The sequence below is a fragment of the Siphateles boraxobius genome, unplaced genomic scaffold (genome assembly GCF_051911475.1).
Source record: "Siphateles boraxobius isolate OS27281-9 unplaced genomic scaffold, OSU_SipBor_1 22, whole genome shotgun sequence".
NCBI lineage: Eukaryota > Metazoa > Chordata > Actinopteri > Cypriniformes > Leuciscidae > Siphateles > Siphateles boraxobius.
The window spans coordinates 9743614-9763740 of record NW_027508833.1 but is presented as its reverse complement, the minus strand read 5'-3'; the positions used below and the strand labels follow the sequence as shown (position 1 = coordinate 9763740).

The 20127-nt window shown below is 42.5% G+C and overlaps 1 protein-coding gene across 1 annotated transcript; it reads right to left on the bottom strand.

Annotated features, from left to right (window-relative positions):
* Positions 1-83: 83 nt before the first annotated feature.
* Positions 84-18955, bottom strand: LOC143746626 (uncharacterized). Its single transcript, XM_077238573.1, has 14 exons — positions 16766-18955; positions 15588-15664; positions 15230-15275; positions 15071-15113; positions 14724-14789; positions 12055-13500; positions 11636-11866; positions 11158-11494; positions 6328-6434; positions 6153-6211; positions 3632-3780; positions 3429-3523; positions 3223-3325; positions 84-2854 (listed from the first exon to the last, which is right to left on the bottom strand). The coding sequence occupies exons 2-14, from the start codon at positions 15592-15594 to the stop codon at positions 2145-2147; spliced, it is 3399 nt and encodes a 1132-aa protein (XP_077094688.1). The 5' UTR covers positions 15595-15664; positions 16766-18955; the 3' UTR covers positions 84-2144.
* Positions 18956-20127: the final 1172 nt, after the last annotated feature.

Sequence of the window (20127 nt, the reverse complement as noted above, 5' to 3'; positions counted from 1 at the left end):
TTTTTTTTACTTTGTAGATGTATAATATACTTCTGTTTCACATCCTGAATGATCGCAGCACATAAAACAGTCCAACACATGTACAGTTTTACTGTTTATTACTTAGAAAATCAAGATTTAATAAATCTGTAGAAATGTAAAAAAAAAAAAAAAAAACTGTTTTGGTCACTTCAGTGATATTGGGTCTAAAATGGGGGTCAACATCAGTAGTGACTCGTCTAGTGATTCTGGAACAGCAGCTTTAAGGCCTCTTCGATTGTGGCATCAGAACAATCTGTTTGTCAAATGACAGTTTTGGATCCGTGTCAAATATTCTACATTTCACAGTAATAGTACACACAAGTTGAAATCAAACAAAAGTGGGTATGTTACAAACATCTTGTCACATTTAGGGCCAGTCACAGTATTTAGTTTGGTGGCCAAGTGTTCTGTAAGAGTAGTGCATAGCATTTGTCAGATAAGCAATACATAAACATTTAAAGTCTTTCCTGTCTCATAAGACATGAATATACAACTTGAGCACAATATTATTAATGACATCAAGTGGCACAACTAACATGACAAACAAACAATGTTATTTTAAAATGCTTCACTATACTATTCCATTATCCAATTAGGAAGTAATCGTCGCTGGTGTAATGTGAGCATGATTTAGTAGATTGTCGAAAAATCATTAATAATAATGTAATCCAATAGTATAATATTTGTCACTGACTGGATGTCTATAGTTACTGCTTTAGGCTTTGGTGTACTGCAGTTACAAATATTATACACGGCCAGTATTCCAACTAAATTAAGTGCGTTGTTGAATATCAGCAGTGTTCTGAATAATTTTCATACAGCAGAATGATTTAGAACAATGAAATCCTAAAGAATTTAGTTTTTTGATTGAGGCTCAACCACATTTTAACAACCGTCTGCTGCTTATTGCTTTTGCATCTATATCTTCTTGACTTAGACCACAATAGGAATAGTACAGACCACAATAGGAATAGTACAGATCATTGCAGTGGCAGAATAAGACAAGGGTGTTCAATCCTGCACCTGGAGGGCTAACGTCCTACAGATTTTAGCTCCAACACACTTGCCTCTACAGGAACAGGTTTGGACACCACTGGAATAAGGCATACATTATATCTGCCATTTGCAGGTCCTGTTATGCTATACATTCTTAATCTGTGGTTAGGGATAAATTTCTTACACCTGGTGATTACAGAATGAAATACAGGATATTTTCTTTGGGGGTAAACAAGCTGGATGCTACACATTCTGTGTACTGTCTAGGCATACAACACGTGGCCACTGAGTTGATGGTGCACTGAACTCTATTGTGAAAGTCTACTTGACATCAGTACATCTGGCTGGTGTTTTCTGAACCAGTTAAGACCAAGCATTTTACCTTGATGCATTCTTACATTTGCTGTACAAGGCAGTTTTCACAGGTTAAGGCTGTTGGGACAGTTAAATTCAATTCTACATGACCTGCACACCAAGCTGCCTTTTCAAGTGTTCTCTGGTTTGGTTCTTTGGGAGCTCCAGAGTTTAGGTAAGGAGTATTCAAAATAACCAAACGTCAAACAGACCTAAGTCCCCATCAAATGAGGAATAGTCTTATTATAGACACATTCACATTAAAATGGCATGTACAAACAGCCAAACTGCAATTTTGTTTTTATCTTGCCTTAAACTAATAGAAGGCTATAAATTACTGTAATGTATCTCCATTAAAAAAAGGTTCCAAAAAACATCCCAGATTCTATTCACTCGATTTGCGCAATAAATAATAATAAATAGGATTTCTTTTTCAGGAAAAACAAATAAAATTAGTCTCTGCTGGATGTGGATTGCAAGATGTATAAGCTATATTGGTTGCACTTTATTTTACGGCATGTGAACTTAGATGTATTTACAGTGTATTTACCTTAGAAAGTACTGGGTAATATAAGGTTACTACATGGGTTAGGTTTAGGGGTAGGTTCAGGGTTATTTACCTAGTTATTACCCAGTTATAGGAATTACTATAAGTACGTAGTATGTAAATGGGGAGCAGAACTGAACAATAATGTGCTACCGCTATGTTTCTAGCAAAAGATTGGTGAATCCTGAAGCTTTTCTGTTCATCTTGCACTTCTTTCCTCTCCCTCTTATAGTTGTCCTTCTATCATGCTGCTAATTGCCTGATCCAGTGCATGAGGCTGTTGAATCTTGGGTTTAACCCCTATTGCAGAACCCTGCAACCTTTGCAGCTCCAGGATGCTGTCTATAGCACTTTGCAGGTGTTCACTCAGTTCCCCTTCATCTACTAGTGTAGGCAAACTTGGAGACTCTCCTGCCGAAGAAACCAGCCTGTTCCTTTTAAGCACTGGAGTGCACTGCTCTGGAAGTAAGCCTTGCACCCTTGAAGCTACATAATCTGCTATGGCCACAGATTCAGAGTGGTTCTGTAAAGCGCTACCTGTCCTAATTGTTTCCATGTCAGGGTGTAATTTCAGCTCGTTTAGATGATTTTTGTTCTCTTCGGCATTTGACAAAGGAGGCTTGAGGGATTCATCTTTCCCCTGCATGGTGCCTGCCCTAGTTAACTGCCCACTGTAGTTTCGTTTATACCCAGAGATGGCATTCGGGGCATCACATGCAGAGTTGTGAATGACTTTGCGGGATCCTGACTCATGTTTGATAGTGAGGCGTAGTGCTCCTCTGTTGCTGGAGCGATATGTCTTGAGGCCAGGAGGTCTGTCAGATTGCAAGGTCCACGATGGTGGAGATGGAGGACAGCCGGAAAGGCCAGTCTGGACAGATGACACTTGACTGTGCTGCGATGAGTTCTTAGGCCTTGACATCAGGAAGGACTCTGCTGAACCACCAAAATAATGAAACCTGTTCACATTTCACTATTTCTGGTGAGAGTGCAAGTAATCTGTGGCTGTAATTGTAATACCTCTGTCCACGTTACAGCAGAGTTTATCTAATCTGATTATAGAGGGCCACTGCCCTGTAAAGTTTAGCTCCAACTCTAATCAAAGACACCTGAGCAAGCTAATCAAGGTTTTCAGATTTACTAGAAAATTACAGGTAGGTGAGTTTGATCAGTGTTTGAGTGAAACTGCAAGGCAGTGGCCCTCTAGGGCTAGATTTCCTGCTTTATAGAATTGCATGAGCATATCAATGAAAAGAAACTAGTGAGAAACAATGGGAACACAAAATAATATTGTGCCTTTATACCTGGAACTCTTCTGGTTCGTCGTTTATCCTCCCCCAGTGAGAGTCTCTCTGACTGCAGAAACAAACGCTCTAGCATCACCATCTCTGCTGATGGGCTGTCCTGCTGAAGAAAGCAATAACAATTCAGACCTGCCACCTCTTTCCCAAAAACCAAATATTCCCAAAAACCAAAATGATATTCAGCGTTTTAAAAAGCCATCTGTTACCTGGGATTCAGCCAGGAGTAGTTGCCTGTACTTGTTTAGCATTTCTTTGGTTCGTTTCAACAGAACAACTGAAAAACACTCAAACTGCTTGTCCACTGCACAAAGAATGACAGACACTTTCATTAAGTTTTGTTTACAGTGGGGCCCATTATAGGAGAACAATTTTATAAAATCAAATTCAAACTTCTTTATAGGAGTCGAACCTGAGATAAAGTCAGTCTGGCTGGGTAGAGCTTTAGCACAAGTATGGTAGGGCAGCAAATGTCTGACAGCATCCTCCACTGAAACAAATGGAGCCAAAGTGTTTGGACTGAGAACAGCACTGTGGTCCAAAAATAGCTGCTGTTTGACCCTGAAAATAAAAAAATACACAAAGTATTTTTGTTAACATGTATTGTTACTATTGTACCAATTAGTTATTGTGACTTTGTGCATGACTTCCATCATTATTCTTTTTGTCTTTCAAACATTTGTTGGGTATCTCACTATGGTGTCTTGGACAAGGCAAAAGAATGGCATATCTTACTCTTACTCCACTGTTAGTGATTTCTTACCTTTATTCAAATTTACCTAAAATCTTAGCCATGGGAACTAACTGGTTGTCATAATATTACTGGGGTAGAATGCTCTGGCTTATAAATGCTATTTAAACAACATCTGCTTGTTCACATTATTGAAGTGGAAGCTGCCCAAGAGAAGGTTGAGATGCTTGCACTCCTCCTCTGCAGCATGCCCAATAAGGATGATGGTGATGCTATCCTTCCCAAAAAAAGACATTCAGGCCGGCTAGCATTCAAACCAATGAGACAATCTTTTTGGAGTAAGTAGATGAGATCATTTTTCAATGATCAGCTTCTCTGTGGAACCCTGGTGACAAAATAGCTTTTTTAGGATGGTAAGAGACGTCCCTCTAATCCAGTGATTCTTAACCCTGTTCACATAAGCACACCAACCGTACACATTTCCAAACTCTTCCTAATCAAATGTATCTGGTTCAACTCATCAGCTCATTAGTAGAGAAGTCAATGCCTAAAATTAATGGGTCAAAAAGTCATTCAATATGTGCACTGTTGGAGTGCATCCGGGAATACAGTTGGGAAACACTGCTCTAATCGGCCTCCTAGCAAGTAGCTTCTACCCTCACTGTTTGCATGTGTAGTCAAAATCAGGTTGTTCTGGCCATCAAGGGCTAATCCATGCAATATGTAAGTAGAAGAGCAGTCATTTAGCAGATATATTTATTCAGTGACTTAAAGTATACATTTTACAGCAAGAATCACGTTTGAATAAACACAATAGTAAGAGCTCATTGCAAGGATTGCAGCGTCAACCTTCTGGTTTTCAGCCCCAAGCTTTAACCACTTTACCTTATTCAATCTCCAAATCTGTCTTCTTTTATAGTATTTATGCTGCTCATAGTCAAAGAAAAGTGTACAAGATTATCATGGTGTCATTTGGACTTAAAATTCTGTATTATCAAAGTAGTTCTAACCATACTGACATATTACAGTCTCAGAATGTCTGCATACGCAAATTACTTTAGACAAACTACATTTGAGTGAAAGGAAAAAAAATGTAGTTATTAAAACTGTTACTGAAACTGGAGTGTACTTAAGTGTTTTTAGCTCCACAGTCATGCAGAGTTTAGTTCCCACCCTGCTTCAACAGACCTACCTGTAGTTTTCAAGTAATCCGTAGGGACTTGATTAGTTGGCTCAGGTGTGTTTAGTTTGGGTTGAACCTAAAATCTGCAGGACTGTGGCCCTCCAGAAACTGAATTTGGCACCCCTGCTCTAGGGAAAACAATTTGTATAGGTCTTAGAGACTCACAAGGCAAGTCAGATTTGGGGAAGGTATGACTGAGGTGTCCAATCCTGCTCCTGGAGGGCCACTGTCCTGTAGAGTTAAGTCTAAACCCAATTAAACAACTGAACCAAAGTAAAGTCCTTCAGGATTACTAAAAAATTCTAGGCAGGTGATGAAGCTAAACTCTGCAGGGTGTTGGCCCTCCAGGACCAGGATCGGACACCCCAGTCCAAGTCTCATATACAAACATGTATTGTCCACTGCTCACCTAACTGGCAGAAATCAAAGTGCCTTTGTGTTGAGATGGACTAGTTTTGTTTTGGTCAGACAGAACTTTCTTTGAAAGACTTGTTTTGACCTCTGAAAACCCAACTGCGTTTCACCCACTGTGACTGGGTGCAAAAGCTTTACATTGCAATCCAAACCTCCTTTCGTACCTAAGGCAGAAGGGTTCACAGCTGTTCCTAAAGATTTCCAGTTAAGTAGGATCTTCAAGAACAATTGATAATTACACAAAGGTGTGTTGAAGCAGCGTTAGAATTAAACTCTGCAGAAAGGTAGCTCTCCGGGAAGAGAATTGGGCATCCCTGACCTAAGGTAGGTTTGTTGCCTTGAAAATTATTGTCTCGTTGTTTCCCTGTGTCTGGTCAGACACAATGACACTACAGCTTCAGACACTACAGCTTCAGTGAGCAATCAATGCAGGAATTGTCTATATCTTTACATTGTGAGATAAATGAATGTTTAATAGACAACTTTAGGTTACTTGAAAATGCACACCAGAGGCATTTTCCATGGTGAGATACCTCACTCTGTTTTCAGAGAACTCGGCTATGCAAGTAACCTTACATATTTTTGAATCCATACTGAGGTCTACATAGAATTAGAATGCAACTGAGCAAGTTTATTTTTACTTACATGTGTTGCCTCTTTGCTAGTGTCAGTTTATCCTGCTTCGGACTGCATGCAGTTGGTGTCTGTGACACAAAATGCATATTAATAAAATAATACTTTTCAAATTACTTTGAAATAACATCTCTCTGAAATCTAGAATGATCTCTTGAAGACTTCATTTTATTTATTATTTTTGCACCTTGAACTTTTTCTGAAGTGCTGAGTAGGTCTCTTTGTCCTGGGAATGCAGGTATACCATCTCCTGTAAGTCATGCTGGTCCAAAGGGATTATTCCACTGTTGATCTCTAATAAGGAAGAGGTATCAATTTAAAGCCAAAAAGAATGATAGGATGATTATAACAAAAATGTGTTTGTTATAAAGAATATGTTTCTAACAACGGCTGTTTAGTTCCCTTTCAGTCGATAACGTCAGACGTAGTCGACGGTCGACTGAATTGGGATCTCGCTAGAGAGCCTATCCTCTTCGAGTACTATTGAACGAGCCAATGTAATTGGCGTGCGTGATTCGCATCACACACTCCGCCCCCGCGGCGCGGGTATAAATACGGAAGTGGATGCACGCACTAGTTGCCTTTCGCTTCGGAGCCGATCGTTTGATGTCTCTGAGATTGCTGTTGTCTACAACGAGTGAGTGTGTCGGTGTTCTTCAGGAAGACTCTCCCAGTGCTGGTGTTCTACAGCGCGAGTGCAGCGGTGATTTGAGCTCTCAACTGCTGTTTTAACAGCAACAAATTTCTAAATGTTTGTGTGTGTTGATGGCTGGTTAGAGGGCGGAAAAGTGAGTGCTTCACTGTTTCAGTTCTCTGGTCAGTGTTGCCGCGGTCATTCCCCTGTGTGCTCCGGCACTGGTGACGGTCCTATTTTCTGAAAGAGCAACACAGGTGCGTTTGCGTCTTTTTCAAGATGTCATTCCGCCCGTGCGTTTCTGGGTGCGGTCATTCCCTGTCTCTCTCTGATGGTCACAACTGTTGTGTCACGTGTTTGGGCTTACAGCACGCTGAGACAGCTTTTGTGGATAGCTCATGTTTTCACTGTGGGAACATGACTGTCGCAGTGTTGAGGGCGGGACTCGCCTTCGTTCACAGAGAGCGAGTCCCCATTACCATGCCCCACCCTCGGGTGCTGTGTGGGATGGGTGACCGGAGGATAGTATTGGATGTCCCGCCCGGTAACCATTCCCTGTGGGCTCCTCACTCCTCCCTTCCACTGCAACCACTGGAGCCTCCTGTGTTGTCTGCTGGTCCATCTGTAATGGGTGGGCCAGCGGTTTCACTCGGGGCTCCCCTGGAGGACAGGACGCCGATTGCAGCATCGGAGGGTGAGCTGACTTCTAGAGATGATGACTCGGCTGCATTGTCTCCCTCCGGGAGTTCAATGTTGCCCGAGCCAGATCCATAATTATCAGCAATGCTGAAACGGGCCGCCGAGGCTGCCGGGCTCGAGTGAAACCTCCACCGTGTCCCGTTCAGTCTCGGTTGGAATCTGGAGTTTGGTATCTTGGGGCGGGCCGCGCTGGTTCTCAGCTAGCCGCCCCAGTGCCTTTCTTTCCCGAAATGCATGGAGAGCTTATCAGGTGGTGAACAGCATCTTTCTCTGCCAGAAACTGCCTGAATAGCTTTTCCCCCTCATTACCCTTGATGGAGGAACGGTGAAGGATTGCGAGGTGTCCCTCCATTGGAACGGTCTGTCGACACAGGTGCACCTGTGTCCGGCGGCCGCTGCCTTTTGGGGGGGATCCTCGTCTCCCCCCTAAGGCCTGTGAGTTTTCGTCCATTCCGACGGGCAGAGCTTACAAAGCCTGTGGGCAAGCCGCTTCCTCTTGTGTGCCATGGCGTTGCTGCAGGCTAGGGCACCCATGGCATGCACGAGGGTAATCCAGACCGTGTGCTCATAGGTGAGCACCGCACTGCATCCGACCTCTCCCTCCGGGGCATGAGTGTCGTAGCGTGTGTGATCGGTCTGGCGATGTCCACCTTGGTGGTCCAGTAGTGCCTTCCTTGGCTCAGCCTGGTTGGTATGGCGGATGCGGACAAGGTTCGGTTCCTGGTCTCCCCAATTTCCCAGGTTGGGCTGGTCGGCGACGCGGTGGATAACTGCATCCAACAGTTCTCTGCCGCTCAAGTGCAGACGGAGGTCATCCGGCACATCCTGCCCCGGTGGCCAGCTGCTGCCTCCACCCGCCGCCTGTGGCAGCTCCTCCGCCTGCTTGTCGCCGTAGGCGTTCCCCGGCCGCCGCTCCTGCTGGCCCTCCGCAGCAGCCTCCACCCAGGCCTCAGCATGCCACCTACGTGCCAAGTCAGGAGAGGAACAGGTCTTCATAGTTGCCCCTTATTGGCCCAACTAGACCTGGTTCCCATCGACAGCCTTCCTGATTTCCCCTGAGAACTCTTTCAGGGACGGGGCACGATGGCACCCGCGTTCTTCCCCCGGAGATTTCAGGCGGTCTTACATCTGAACGCGGAGGTTCAGGTGGCTATCACAGAGACATGTGATAGTTACCATCACTTCTGCGAGCACCCCTAGAAATGGGTAGCATGCTTACGCCTTTAGAAGTGGAACCTAGTCGTTGAGTGCGTGTTCTCTCCAGAGGAGATCCTGAAAGCTTTCGATCACTTCAGTGCTCTCTTTCCTGCAAAATGGGTTGGAGTAGGCTGTTTTCCTTCACCCTCAAAATGATGTTGCCTCGGTGTTTAAACGACGCTCATCGTGTTGCAGAAGTGTGCAGAAGCACGTTCTGATCGTCCCTCTTTATCCTCTTGGGCCTTGTCCCTGGTGCGACTGCACTGCAGAGACCGCCCCTGAGCCACTGCTGGCAGTGAGTTAAAAATTCTGTTGTATCAGTTCTCCTGCTCGCGTGGTCTCTACTAGAGGGTAGGGACTTGCTCGCTTTCGGTCAACGTATTGTGCCTGGAGTCTGGGCCAGCTAACTCTCACAAGCTGAGACCCCGGCTCGGATTGTGCCCAAGGTTCCTACCTCTCCCGTAATAGGAGCAGGTGGTGAGCCTGCAAGCGCTGCCCTGGAGGAGGCAGATTCAGCCCTGGCTTCTCTGTCCGTTCGCTTGGACGTGTACAGAATGCAAGCCATAGACCTCAGACCAGCTCTACAGATATCTGTTGGAACTCAGCAGAGAGGGAAGGCTGTTTCCATGCAAAGTTGCACTTAGTGCTTGCCTTCATTTCGGTGAAAATCCGAGATGCAACATGTCCACTTAGGTGTTGAGCTCCTCTATGATGAGTGTAAAGTGCTCCGCCTGGGCGTTGGCGATATACTTTGCTACAACAGATTCTAGAGTTGGGGGCTGGACGACACCTAGTTGAACCGCTGCTTCCCGTGGGATCCCTTCTCATGAAGCCAGTTTCACCGTGAGCCCAGTTCAAGTGTCGGCTTGCTGCGCCATTCCCCTCCTATGGACTGGATACGTGCGCCTTTCTACTCCAGTTGAGTTCCCTTAAAATTAAACACTGTTGAGTTCCTCCACACCCCTCCGACGTCGGACGTGCGGAACGTCTGGTGTTAGGCCTACCACTCGTAAGCAGTGTGGAACCTGTGTTAGGCTGGGTCCATATGTTGCGGCCCCTATGGCGACCCCATATGTGTATTCTTCCTCGATACGGCTCCCTGCGGCGAGCCCGTGTCTTCCCTCTGCAGAGTATCTCTGCCGTCACTGTCCGGTGTGTCTCCCCCCGTCTTAGGCTGGAGCCACCCCAGTGACATTCCATATGTTAGACTGCCCGGTTTCCGCCCAGTTCATATGTGTATTCTCCACGTTACCTCCCTCTGGGTTGGATGTAGCTTCCGCAGCATCCCTTCCTTCCAATGTACGGGGAACGCTTTCCCAGTGGTCCTGTAGGAACAGCAGTGATTTCCCTGGCCTAAGCCCTGTCCTTCCCCGCCTTAAATTTGCGGGGGCATCAGGAGGCTTTGGTTTAGGTACTGGAAGGTGGCAGCGTTAGTGGCGTGTTCAAAGGGTGACGTCTGATGTTATCGACTGAAAGGGAACGTCCTGGTTGCGTATGCAACCCCCCGTTCCCTGAAGGAGGGAACGGAGGACGTAGTCCCCTTGCCACTACCGCTGGACCACCACTGACCCCGGGTTACTCTCGGCTCCTCAGCGAAAAGCAACTAGTGCGTGCATCCACTTCCGTATTTATACCCGCGCCACGGGGGCGGAGTGTGTGATGCGAATCACGCACGCCAATTACATTGGCTCGTTCAATAGTACTCGAAGAGGATAGGCTCTCTAGCGAGATCCCAATTCAGTCGACCGTCGACTACGTCCTCCGTTCCCTCCTTCAGGGAACGGTGGGTTGCATACGCAACCAGGACGTTCTTCTTCCACAGCTACAGTGATAATATTAATTGTAATATATTCAATATTCATGTACTGTAGCGGGACCTAACTTTGCCCCGGAGCAAAGTGAGGGGCAAGCCATGCTGTAACTTTCCACCTTTCCAGAGAGGATGCTCCCGATAACAACAGAGTCAGACTAACATAGCTGAAGTTCATCATTCTTCACTCAATCCAGACCAACCTGATTGCAACTTTAGCACCATCAAACATTTGAACCATAAAGACTTTCACCCAAACTGCATTCAGACACTCATTCAACAGCTATAGCAAGGCAAGTAGCATACATTTAACTAACTCTAGAGGTTTAGTATAAGTTGTAGACCCCTTGTTACCAAGATGCTTTAAATTAAGAAACTGATGGTTTTATTCAGATGGTTAACTGACTTTTACGTTTCCATAGCTTAATTCCCATTTCTGTTTCATTCATTCACTTTCACTTTCCATTTTACCAGTGTATGCTTGAATGTCTATGTGTTTGTTTAGACTAGTTATGTATTCGTGATTTAATTAAAACGTCTGTGCACATTCACATGAGTGTTGATTTTGTGGTCACTGCTTGCAAAGTCTCTCTGCTTCCTTTGAGCTCAGGTAAATCATGAATTAGTTAAACTGCCTTTGATACAACTTTTCTAAGGCAAAAAGGAAGGGCTCTTACTCTTTAAAGGCCCCTCCTGGCACTTGGGTTCAGCACAAAGAGCAATCGACATGAAGGAATCCAGCTCATCTGAGGCTAGGTGTGTTGAGCCTATCATGGAGTCTGTGCCTGTGGTCTTTACAGTAGGAGATTGCAGTAGAATGTCACTGTGCTCTGAGGCATGGTACACTGGCAAAGGAATCTCTTTACTCTCACATGATGCAGAAAAGGTCTCAGATGCAGTCAAAGATGTAAGTGAATCCTCAGTTTCACCTGTGGCAGTAGAGATGATGTTGTCCATTTGCACAAGCAGAGTTGTAGCTAAGGTTTCTTGGGCGGGTGATGGTTTAAGTGGATCCTGCAGGGAAAGAAGAATATTGTGCATTTACTGAAGAGGTATGAAATACTTTCCTGATATGCTGCCGCTTTTTCATTTCTGTCTTTGAATGCAATTACACAAAATGCTTGAGAACCTATGACAGAGCACAATTAAATTTACCTGTTGAGGAAGATGTATTGATCCCTGATTGTGATACAATGGATTATGCTCTCCTTCAGTAAATTGTTGCTCTTCTGTTTGGGTGAACAGTTGTGGGGATAACGATATAACTGTCTCTGGAGTACAACAAACATCTGGTTGTGACTGTAGTACAGTTGATACTGGAGAGGGATGAAAGTGAATCTCCACAATAGGTGCTTCCACTGAAGCTTGAGACGGCAATCTGCTCTCCTGCCAAATCAAGTTTAAAAAAAAGCAGTGAACAAACATTGAGCCCCAAATATATTGTTATATGCAACCATGTTTTCAAAATGTAATTATGACATTTAAATGGTTATAAAATTGTTATAGTATTTACTTTTCGACAACATAAAAAACATTCTTAATGTTACAACAGAAAATGTCACAAATGAACTCACTTGATGCAATTCGTTGACTTTCTCATCTTCTGTTGTTTTCTCGGGCGAGGGAAGCACTGAATTATGGGTAAGACTCACCTTCCCCTCAGGTCCCCCTGCCAGAGCTCTTTGTATCACTGACTCACCATTCCCTATTGGTGCGGTGGTCATGTCAGGAAGGAGCATATTAGCATTATTAATCAATCTGATCTGGTTTCTGACAGTGTTTTGAACAACAGCATCATGCTGCCCCTGCACTTGAGGTGCATAGGTCCCTGCTAGCTGTGTTGGCATCTGGAAGACTGTAGGAGCTGTTGGCCGAATCGGTAAAGACCCTGATAGAAGTGCCCCATGTTTGAGTGTGAGTTGTCCAGTTGGAGAGTTGAAAATAGGGCTGAAGTTAATTTGCTTTGGCTGTATAGTCACAATTTGAGAACTGTCAAAGTTGGGTTTGTTAGACGTCTGATTGCTTGGTGTACTAAGAAGACACCTTGAAATGCTGGTAGATTGGGTCATAGTTGCAGGTGTTTGGCTGGGCAGAAAGAATTGTCTCTGACCCTGAAAAGGATCTTGGGGCTGAATGACAATGGGGCCTTCCTGACCAACCAAATTAAAGCTAACAGGTTTGCTAACACTTTGTGTGGACTGTGCTTGCATGGACTGCTTTGAGCCAACAGAAGGGGATAGCAAGACACTCTGTGTTGTATTTGCTGAGATAAAGGCAAATCCTGGCAATGGTTTCTGTCCTGATGGCCTGGGACTGATCTGTACAAGCCTGGGCTGGATGTTGACAGGCAACTTGGGCTGAATGGGTAGAGGAGTTTTTTGTAACATGACCACTGATGGTGTAATTGTTTTAACGGTAGAGGCCAACATCTGGCAGCTTGTGAGGCTTGGCAGGGTCTTTGGGGTAATCATGCTGGTCCTTTGTGCTGAATTAATAGAAAAGGATGCCTTGAGTGGAGGTGTGGGGAAGACATTCCCAGGAAGTAGACTCATTAACTGGGTTCCTGGAGGCTTGAGTGAGGGGCAGCCTGGACCAACAGCTAACAAAGATGGCTGAGGAGGCTCCACTGCTGTTTGTGTGTCTTTTGGAAAAGAGATCAAGCCAGGCATGGTCAATGGTTTGGATAAATATGGTGTTGAAGGAAAAGGAAGGGATGCATCAGACAACCCAAGCTGGACAGTCTCTGCTGTCTGGGCAAGTCCTGCCTCTAATGCAAGAGTGTCTTCAGTGATGTCTGCCTCTTGGAGACTCTGCTGGAGAATGTCACAGATCTCTTCTGACTCTTTCTGCTGTTCCACTAACTGGACATTGGGATCTTCTTGTGGCTCTTCAGGACCTCCACTTCCTAGGGATGATACCGGTGATGCAAGCAGCGCCTCCTCCAGAAAGGACAGATCTACACAGCCAGAGACAGGAGTGTCCTGAGAACTTGCATCATCTGCTAACAGAGATGCAGGACTCTGCAGAACAAAAGTTCACAACAATTATGTAAAACGTTCGCTAGGAACACAAACACTATTTTAAAGCTTAAATTCAAATATCAATTATTTTGATGATAAAAAATGGGTTTTGTTAGCGATACATGCAATACTGAGTTCTGGGAGATTCCAGCTGAAACAAATCTATATGTGACCCGTGCTGGCAAAACGAGTCAGAATGCGCATGGGCTGATTTCGAGATACGGGCAAAACAAGTGAAAAATGTAAATTTTGGTCGATTTTGAGGTTTTCACATAAATGAGTTAATTAAGCCCTCGTCTAGCTATCCCAGTGTTCCAAATATAATGATTAAACATCTAAAAGTATCTTTATTTGTGTGTTTTCTGAGAGGAGTACCTTTCCTGTCAATGAAAAAATGCAGCTTTTCTCTGCTCGCTTCTCACGCTTCCCCTCAGCACATGTTTAGTATCGTTGTAAAGCAGTATTCCAAGTTTGTGAATATTCATAGCAAATTCTCGATAAGTCATAAGTCTAAACCATTGAAATGTGATTTTCGAACTTATGCTGATGTAAACAAAATGTTCTTACTCGTGCTGACTGACAGAGCTGAAGAGTGTGGACAAAAACGCTTCAGACAGCACACAATCCCGTTATGAACATATACTGTAACAAAATTACAGTATTTCAAAATATCTCTCTTCGTGAGTATTCACGCAAACATGATCTCTTATGTGAATGTTTGGTTAACTGTTAGGGAAAATCATCTGATGTGTAACTACATCTGTGCGGTATAGTAGGTCTGAATATATAGACTGTTAAATAAAATAAATAAATAATAAATAAATGTTTATCAAACATTTGTGGTATCCTGGGAAAAAAGTTGAATATATATTTCCTATAGATATTTAGTTTTGACTTGGTGTGTGCCAAATTTGGTGGTATTACCAGGGATTTTAAGGTATGGTTACTAGGAGATTTTGTCTTGGAGCCTTCAGAAAACTAACTCTGTTTTTCACAAAATTGAATTTGCTGACTCCATCAACTTCAAACAGGTGTAGGTCAGGCATTGTTTGTCTGATTCCAACAAATAAAACAGAATTTTGAATGTTTTTAATAGGATAGGGAAATTATAGAATAGAGAAAATAGCAATAACTAATTTTAGAAAATTTGCTCATTGCGACTCATTTTGCCAACACGGGTCACATATATTGCCTCTTCCATAGGGAGAAAGGTCTAGACTCACTGGAGTGTCGGTGAAGAGTGATGGCTCTCCAGAGGATGAATTAAGGAGTAAGTCTCCACTTGGCAGCTGTTTGAACAGAAGGGAGGAGGGACAGTTAATTGCCTGGAATATTTTTTAGACCTTGTCTTTGCACACAAAATGTATATACAAACACAAGAGTTTTTCTTGTTAAGGTTCTTCTCAGTTATTCACGTGAGATCTCCCTACATATGACCTTATAAGTGTGGAAAGGTTTCCAAATTACCACCACTGAAACAAGTTTAGGAGAAAGTACTGTAACAGGTAGTCACTTATGTTACTAAATTTAAAGATTACAGCCACAAAGTAATATTACAATTCCTTCATACCTCATTTGTCCCATGAAGAAAGTCATTCAGGGCTTGAGGGTCACTGTTTCAAAGCAAAACATTTAGTAGTTAACATGAGCAAAATATCTTTCTTTTTTTTTGCTTTAGATAAAATACATGCAAACTGAGAAAATTCTGTTTACTAGATGTAACACTTACCACAAAACATCAAATAAACAAGTACCATCTTCATCCTCCATTTCAACTAATTAAGAAGAAAGGTAGATTGGAATTACAAAACTATAAAAATATTTCAAACAATTCAATTTTGTATGGATAAAATATGCATGCATCCCTTGATATTCAATCTAATATGTCAGTATTATGTTCATATAGAACTTAATGAAATATAAAAATTAACTCATATAACAAATTCACTTTAAAATGTATATAGGCCTACGCTATTTTAGATTTTCTTTGCTTGGTTCCAAATCTCTAGTAAATATCTTTCACAATGTATTAAATGAGATAAAACCATGCAATTATGTAATAATCTAGGTTTGTGAAGCAACCTAACCTCTCATTAGAGTGGCTCCATTCAGAGCAGGGAGAGAGAGTTTGTGGGGACTTCATTGACTGGATTTCAAGGACTGGCTGTGAGAAAAACAGACATTTGGACATATGCTTCTCAGCTGGGACATCAAGTAATTAGGATCTGAGAAAGTAAACATGAGGTGTACAGAATGCTATTATATAGTCCTTGCAAGTCTGGATGCTGAAATTAAAAGGCTTGACTGAAAACTGGCAAACATGCTTTTTACAATGACATTTTACAATTTCACTGTTCTCTATGTTTTTGGTCAAATAGTAAATGTAAATGTACTAAATGTAAAAATCTCAATTAGGTTTTGTTTATTTATTGAATATAACTGAATAGTAAAGATTAATTTAGAGTTATTTGTACAATTTGGTGTTTTTAAGTCATTAATAATTTTAAATAGTTAATAATGTTAAATTCAACTATGAATAAAAATTGGCTGATTAAAAGGAGTAAAGCCTATTTATAACGCAAATACCAAACAAGAAAAAACAGGCTTGGATGCTATATTTTACTTGGTTCACTTTCCTAAAATATCTTAAAGTCCACGATTCTGTTTTATTTAAGTTATTCAGTGTTATTTTATTAACAATAAATGCCACATTTCCCTGTTAATTCAAAATATTATATTACAACGTCAAATATGTTTCTATCAATTTTCAATATCTCTTGATTGAAAAAGATAAATAATTCATTGTGTGTTTCAAAGGAATTAGGCTTTATCAAAATGACATATTGGAAGTATGGACTGTATAGGAATTACCAAACTACACACATACACCGTTTACAATTTCGTTATAACCATTCAATGATATAAGACATCTTATACAGGCTAGGCAGCAATAATATAATTTCACATTAAAAACAAAAAGCTGACTGTAATGTTAAAAATTACAGTATTATAGCCTGTTTTAGCAATGACTCGCAACATTATCCGTTTATCATGCCCCACAAAACCAGAGCAATTATTAGCGTTTGCGTCTCAGAAGGAAACACTTGAGGTTTAAAGGGATGCTGTTCAAGACGGTGATGAGGACACAAAAGCTGTTCATGTGAACACGCAGCTGCACATGTATCCCATCATCACATCTCGTGCCGCGATATAACGCGCGTATCCTAATGCGGCATTTCGCAGAGGAAGAAGGAGAAGAACTCACCAGCGTCTTTGTGATTTATTATTGTCCTTTCAGAGGGGCCTGTGCGCCATCCATCTCTACTCACATGCTCAAGGAGGAGGGGGAGACGGGCTCGTGCGGGTAGATGACAAACACAGAGGTGGAAGACACAGAAAGCGCGTCTGCATATGTTGCTCTTCAGTCTGAAACACACTGGAGCCGAAAGAATGGATTTCACTGAAGCGCGCATCTCTTTACACACACATGATGAGGCACTTTCAGGCATTGCACATAATCTTGACTTTGCCACATCTTGTTTTAAGATTTGCTTCAGAAACTAATACATGTTCTCTAGCTGTATGTGCCTGTTTAGTGTCAAAGACTGTCTTAAATAATAATATTTTTAATTAATTCTGTCCTTAAAACTAAAATCCTAATATTTTCATATTTTGTATTTTTTTTTATAAACGAGAAAACAACAAAACCACTGAGATTTTAAAGGAATGTTTGACTTATTGAAGTATTGAAAGTATTGAGCATTTTTCATAAAGGCAAGCTGTTATGTTTTGTAATTTTACAGAAACAGGAATGTTGTTAAATAGATGATGTTTTACTTTAGATATTTTAAATTTCCCCCCAAACATATGTGTGATAGAGACCCAAGCTGTCACAAGGAGGATCACACCAGGCATCCGTTTAAAGGTCGATCCAAAAGAAGTTTAATACTTTGAAGGCAAGGAAGTTCAAAAGGTCCATGTTTGTCAGTACTTAGTAAATGCTAAGAAAAAACTTTTGCATTAGGTGAGTCACAAAGATTTTAGTTTATAAAGTCTAATTGTCATGTCCCAGAGTCTCTTGGTTCCCTTTCATTCAGTCACTTCGAGTTATGTCAGTGACTGACGAATGGGGTTTCACTTAGAAAGCCTATCACCTTCAAGTATTACAAAACGAGCTAATGGCAAGGAAATGCCGTGTGTCTGTGGAATTTTGCATAGCGTAACTCCACCCTACCTCGTAGGTATATAAGAAAGTACGCTGGCAATATGCAGTTAAGTTTCCGCTTCGGAGCCAAGAGGTCCTCTTCATGCACGAGAGGTGATACTGTGGCTGGTGGCCAGGGTGACCTGAGGGTTAGGATGTGGAATAAATCCCAGACGATACTTCCTCTTCCGGCTTCCGGGCATTGCTCAAGAGCCAACACGTATTAGTCGGTACAGACAACACGGCCACAGTCCTGACAAGGTGGTCTACGCTCCCGCTGTATGTCGCAACTCGCCCGCCATCTCCTCTTATAGAGTCAGAAGCGTCTGAGGTTGCTTCGTGCCATTCACATTCCGGGAGAACTGAACCGTGCAGCCGAACGAGCTCTCACGGTTTCAGCCACTTCCGGAGGAATGGAGACTCCATCCCCAGTAGGTTCAGCGGATTTGGGAACAGTTTGTGACGCACAGGTAGATCTGTTTGCCTCCCACGACTTTTTACTTTTTAGGGAGTAACGCAATAGTGTAATGCATTACTTTTAAAGCAGTGGTGTAGTCTACATGAAACGAAGGTACAGTATACGCCATATACCCACTAGGAAATGTCAAGGAGTTTCGTATACCCACTTAAAAAAGCGCAAGGATACGTAACTGTCACGGAGTCACTCTCACCATCCACTCTGGCCATCAGCACCAGATCCACCCACTCGTTCATCATCACCGGAATTCTAATAACCTTCACCTGATCACCCTCATCAGCCTCACTATATCAAGCCTGCACTCCCTTCAGTTCACTGTCTGGTCTCATCACACGCTACACAGACTCGTCCTGCTCTCACTAGAGTTATCCAGCTGTCCTGTACCTGATCGTTGTCTTTATCCTTGACATTGTCTTCGAAGTCAGCTGTCTTCGGATCTTCTATGTCTCCCTGTGTATCCGTTCCTCAACCTACATCATCCTCAAACTAATCTTCAGTTGTGTTACAGTCAGCTAAGTTCTACGTGTCAATCAGCATACCATCCTTCACCAGTTGTGTTCTGTTTTGCTCACGCTCTGTAAATAAACTCTATTTATTTTACTTCCACTGTCTGTTCCCTTCTGTGTCGTGGCAGTAACGACATAGTTTTATGACAGAACTTAAACACTTACATTCATAAACATGTAGTAGAAGGAAATCCAAGGCACTCTTCTTAGGAACTGATAAAAAGCATTTATTAGACTGTCTATTTCATGATAGAAAATTTAAAAGACATGGGGGGAAAAACAACCCATGCGTAGCGGCACAAACAGCCTTCTTCAGGGTATGTTTTCAATCAAACAATTTCCTCTTTTATAGATGCTAATTAGAAACACCTGAATGACAAATTAAATGCACATACAGAGAAGGCCCACTAGGGGGTTACATAGCGAGAAAAAAAAAAAAGGGACTGAAATCTATTTCTTCAATCACCAGGGTATACTGTGGCCTGTAACTCATATATATAAAAAGTTTCTCTCTGTAAAAGTAATTTTAATCGGTCACCACCCCGAATATTCTTTTTAATAGTTTCTAAACCCTCAACCATTAGGCCTTCTGGATTACTGTTGTGCACATTTTGAAAGTGTTTAGCCACAGGGCAATTTAAATTAGCTTTTCTAATGGCATTCTTATGCTCCGATACTCTGTCTTTGCCATTCATAAATTTCATTACATTCATAAATTCACCCAGTCTGTTTTGCGAAGCACTGAACTTTGGTCCATTGGGGCTTCCATGGCCTGTGACCTAGATCTGAAGTCACCTACCAAGGAACAACACAGTTGGTTGGCGGTCATTTTTGGCACAAGTTTGGAATTAACTAATCTAATGTGAATCACTAAAGGATATATGAAACGAAAGCGAACTCAAACTACGCTCTATGAGTGTTTTCGTAAGCCTGCCCCTGAAGCTACTGTCACCTCGAGTGACACCACAGCTGCAGCAGATGACACAAACGTTAACGTTTCAGAAAATGAGCCAGATGCTATCCTATGCGGTACACAAAACGAGCCTGATGCTCTTGTAACGTTCAGTAAGTAAAAGTAGCATATACATTATCATTGATGTAACTGTAACAGCAGGGGATTGTTGGTATATTGAATTCTATCTAGAACTGGCTAACTTCACTAATGTTATTGTGGTGGATCAATAAATGCGGGAGAAGGGGAGAGATAACTTGGAGATTGTGTGTGTGTGTCTGTACAGTAGTTAACAGAATACAATGTTTATATCTCCTTGTTTCAGATGATGAGAGCGATGAGAACTCCTGGTCAGGGTTGTGGACTGAAAGGAAGACTAGGGAATTTAAAAACAGGAATCCTCGGTTAGAGTCGAGGGCGGAAAGTTAGTTAGATATCAGTGTCGAAATTTAGAAGGAATTTTAGGCTGACTTGGCTGTTGCTACCG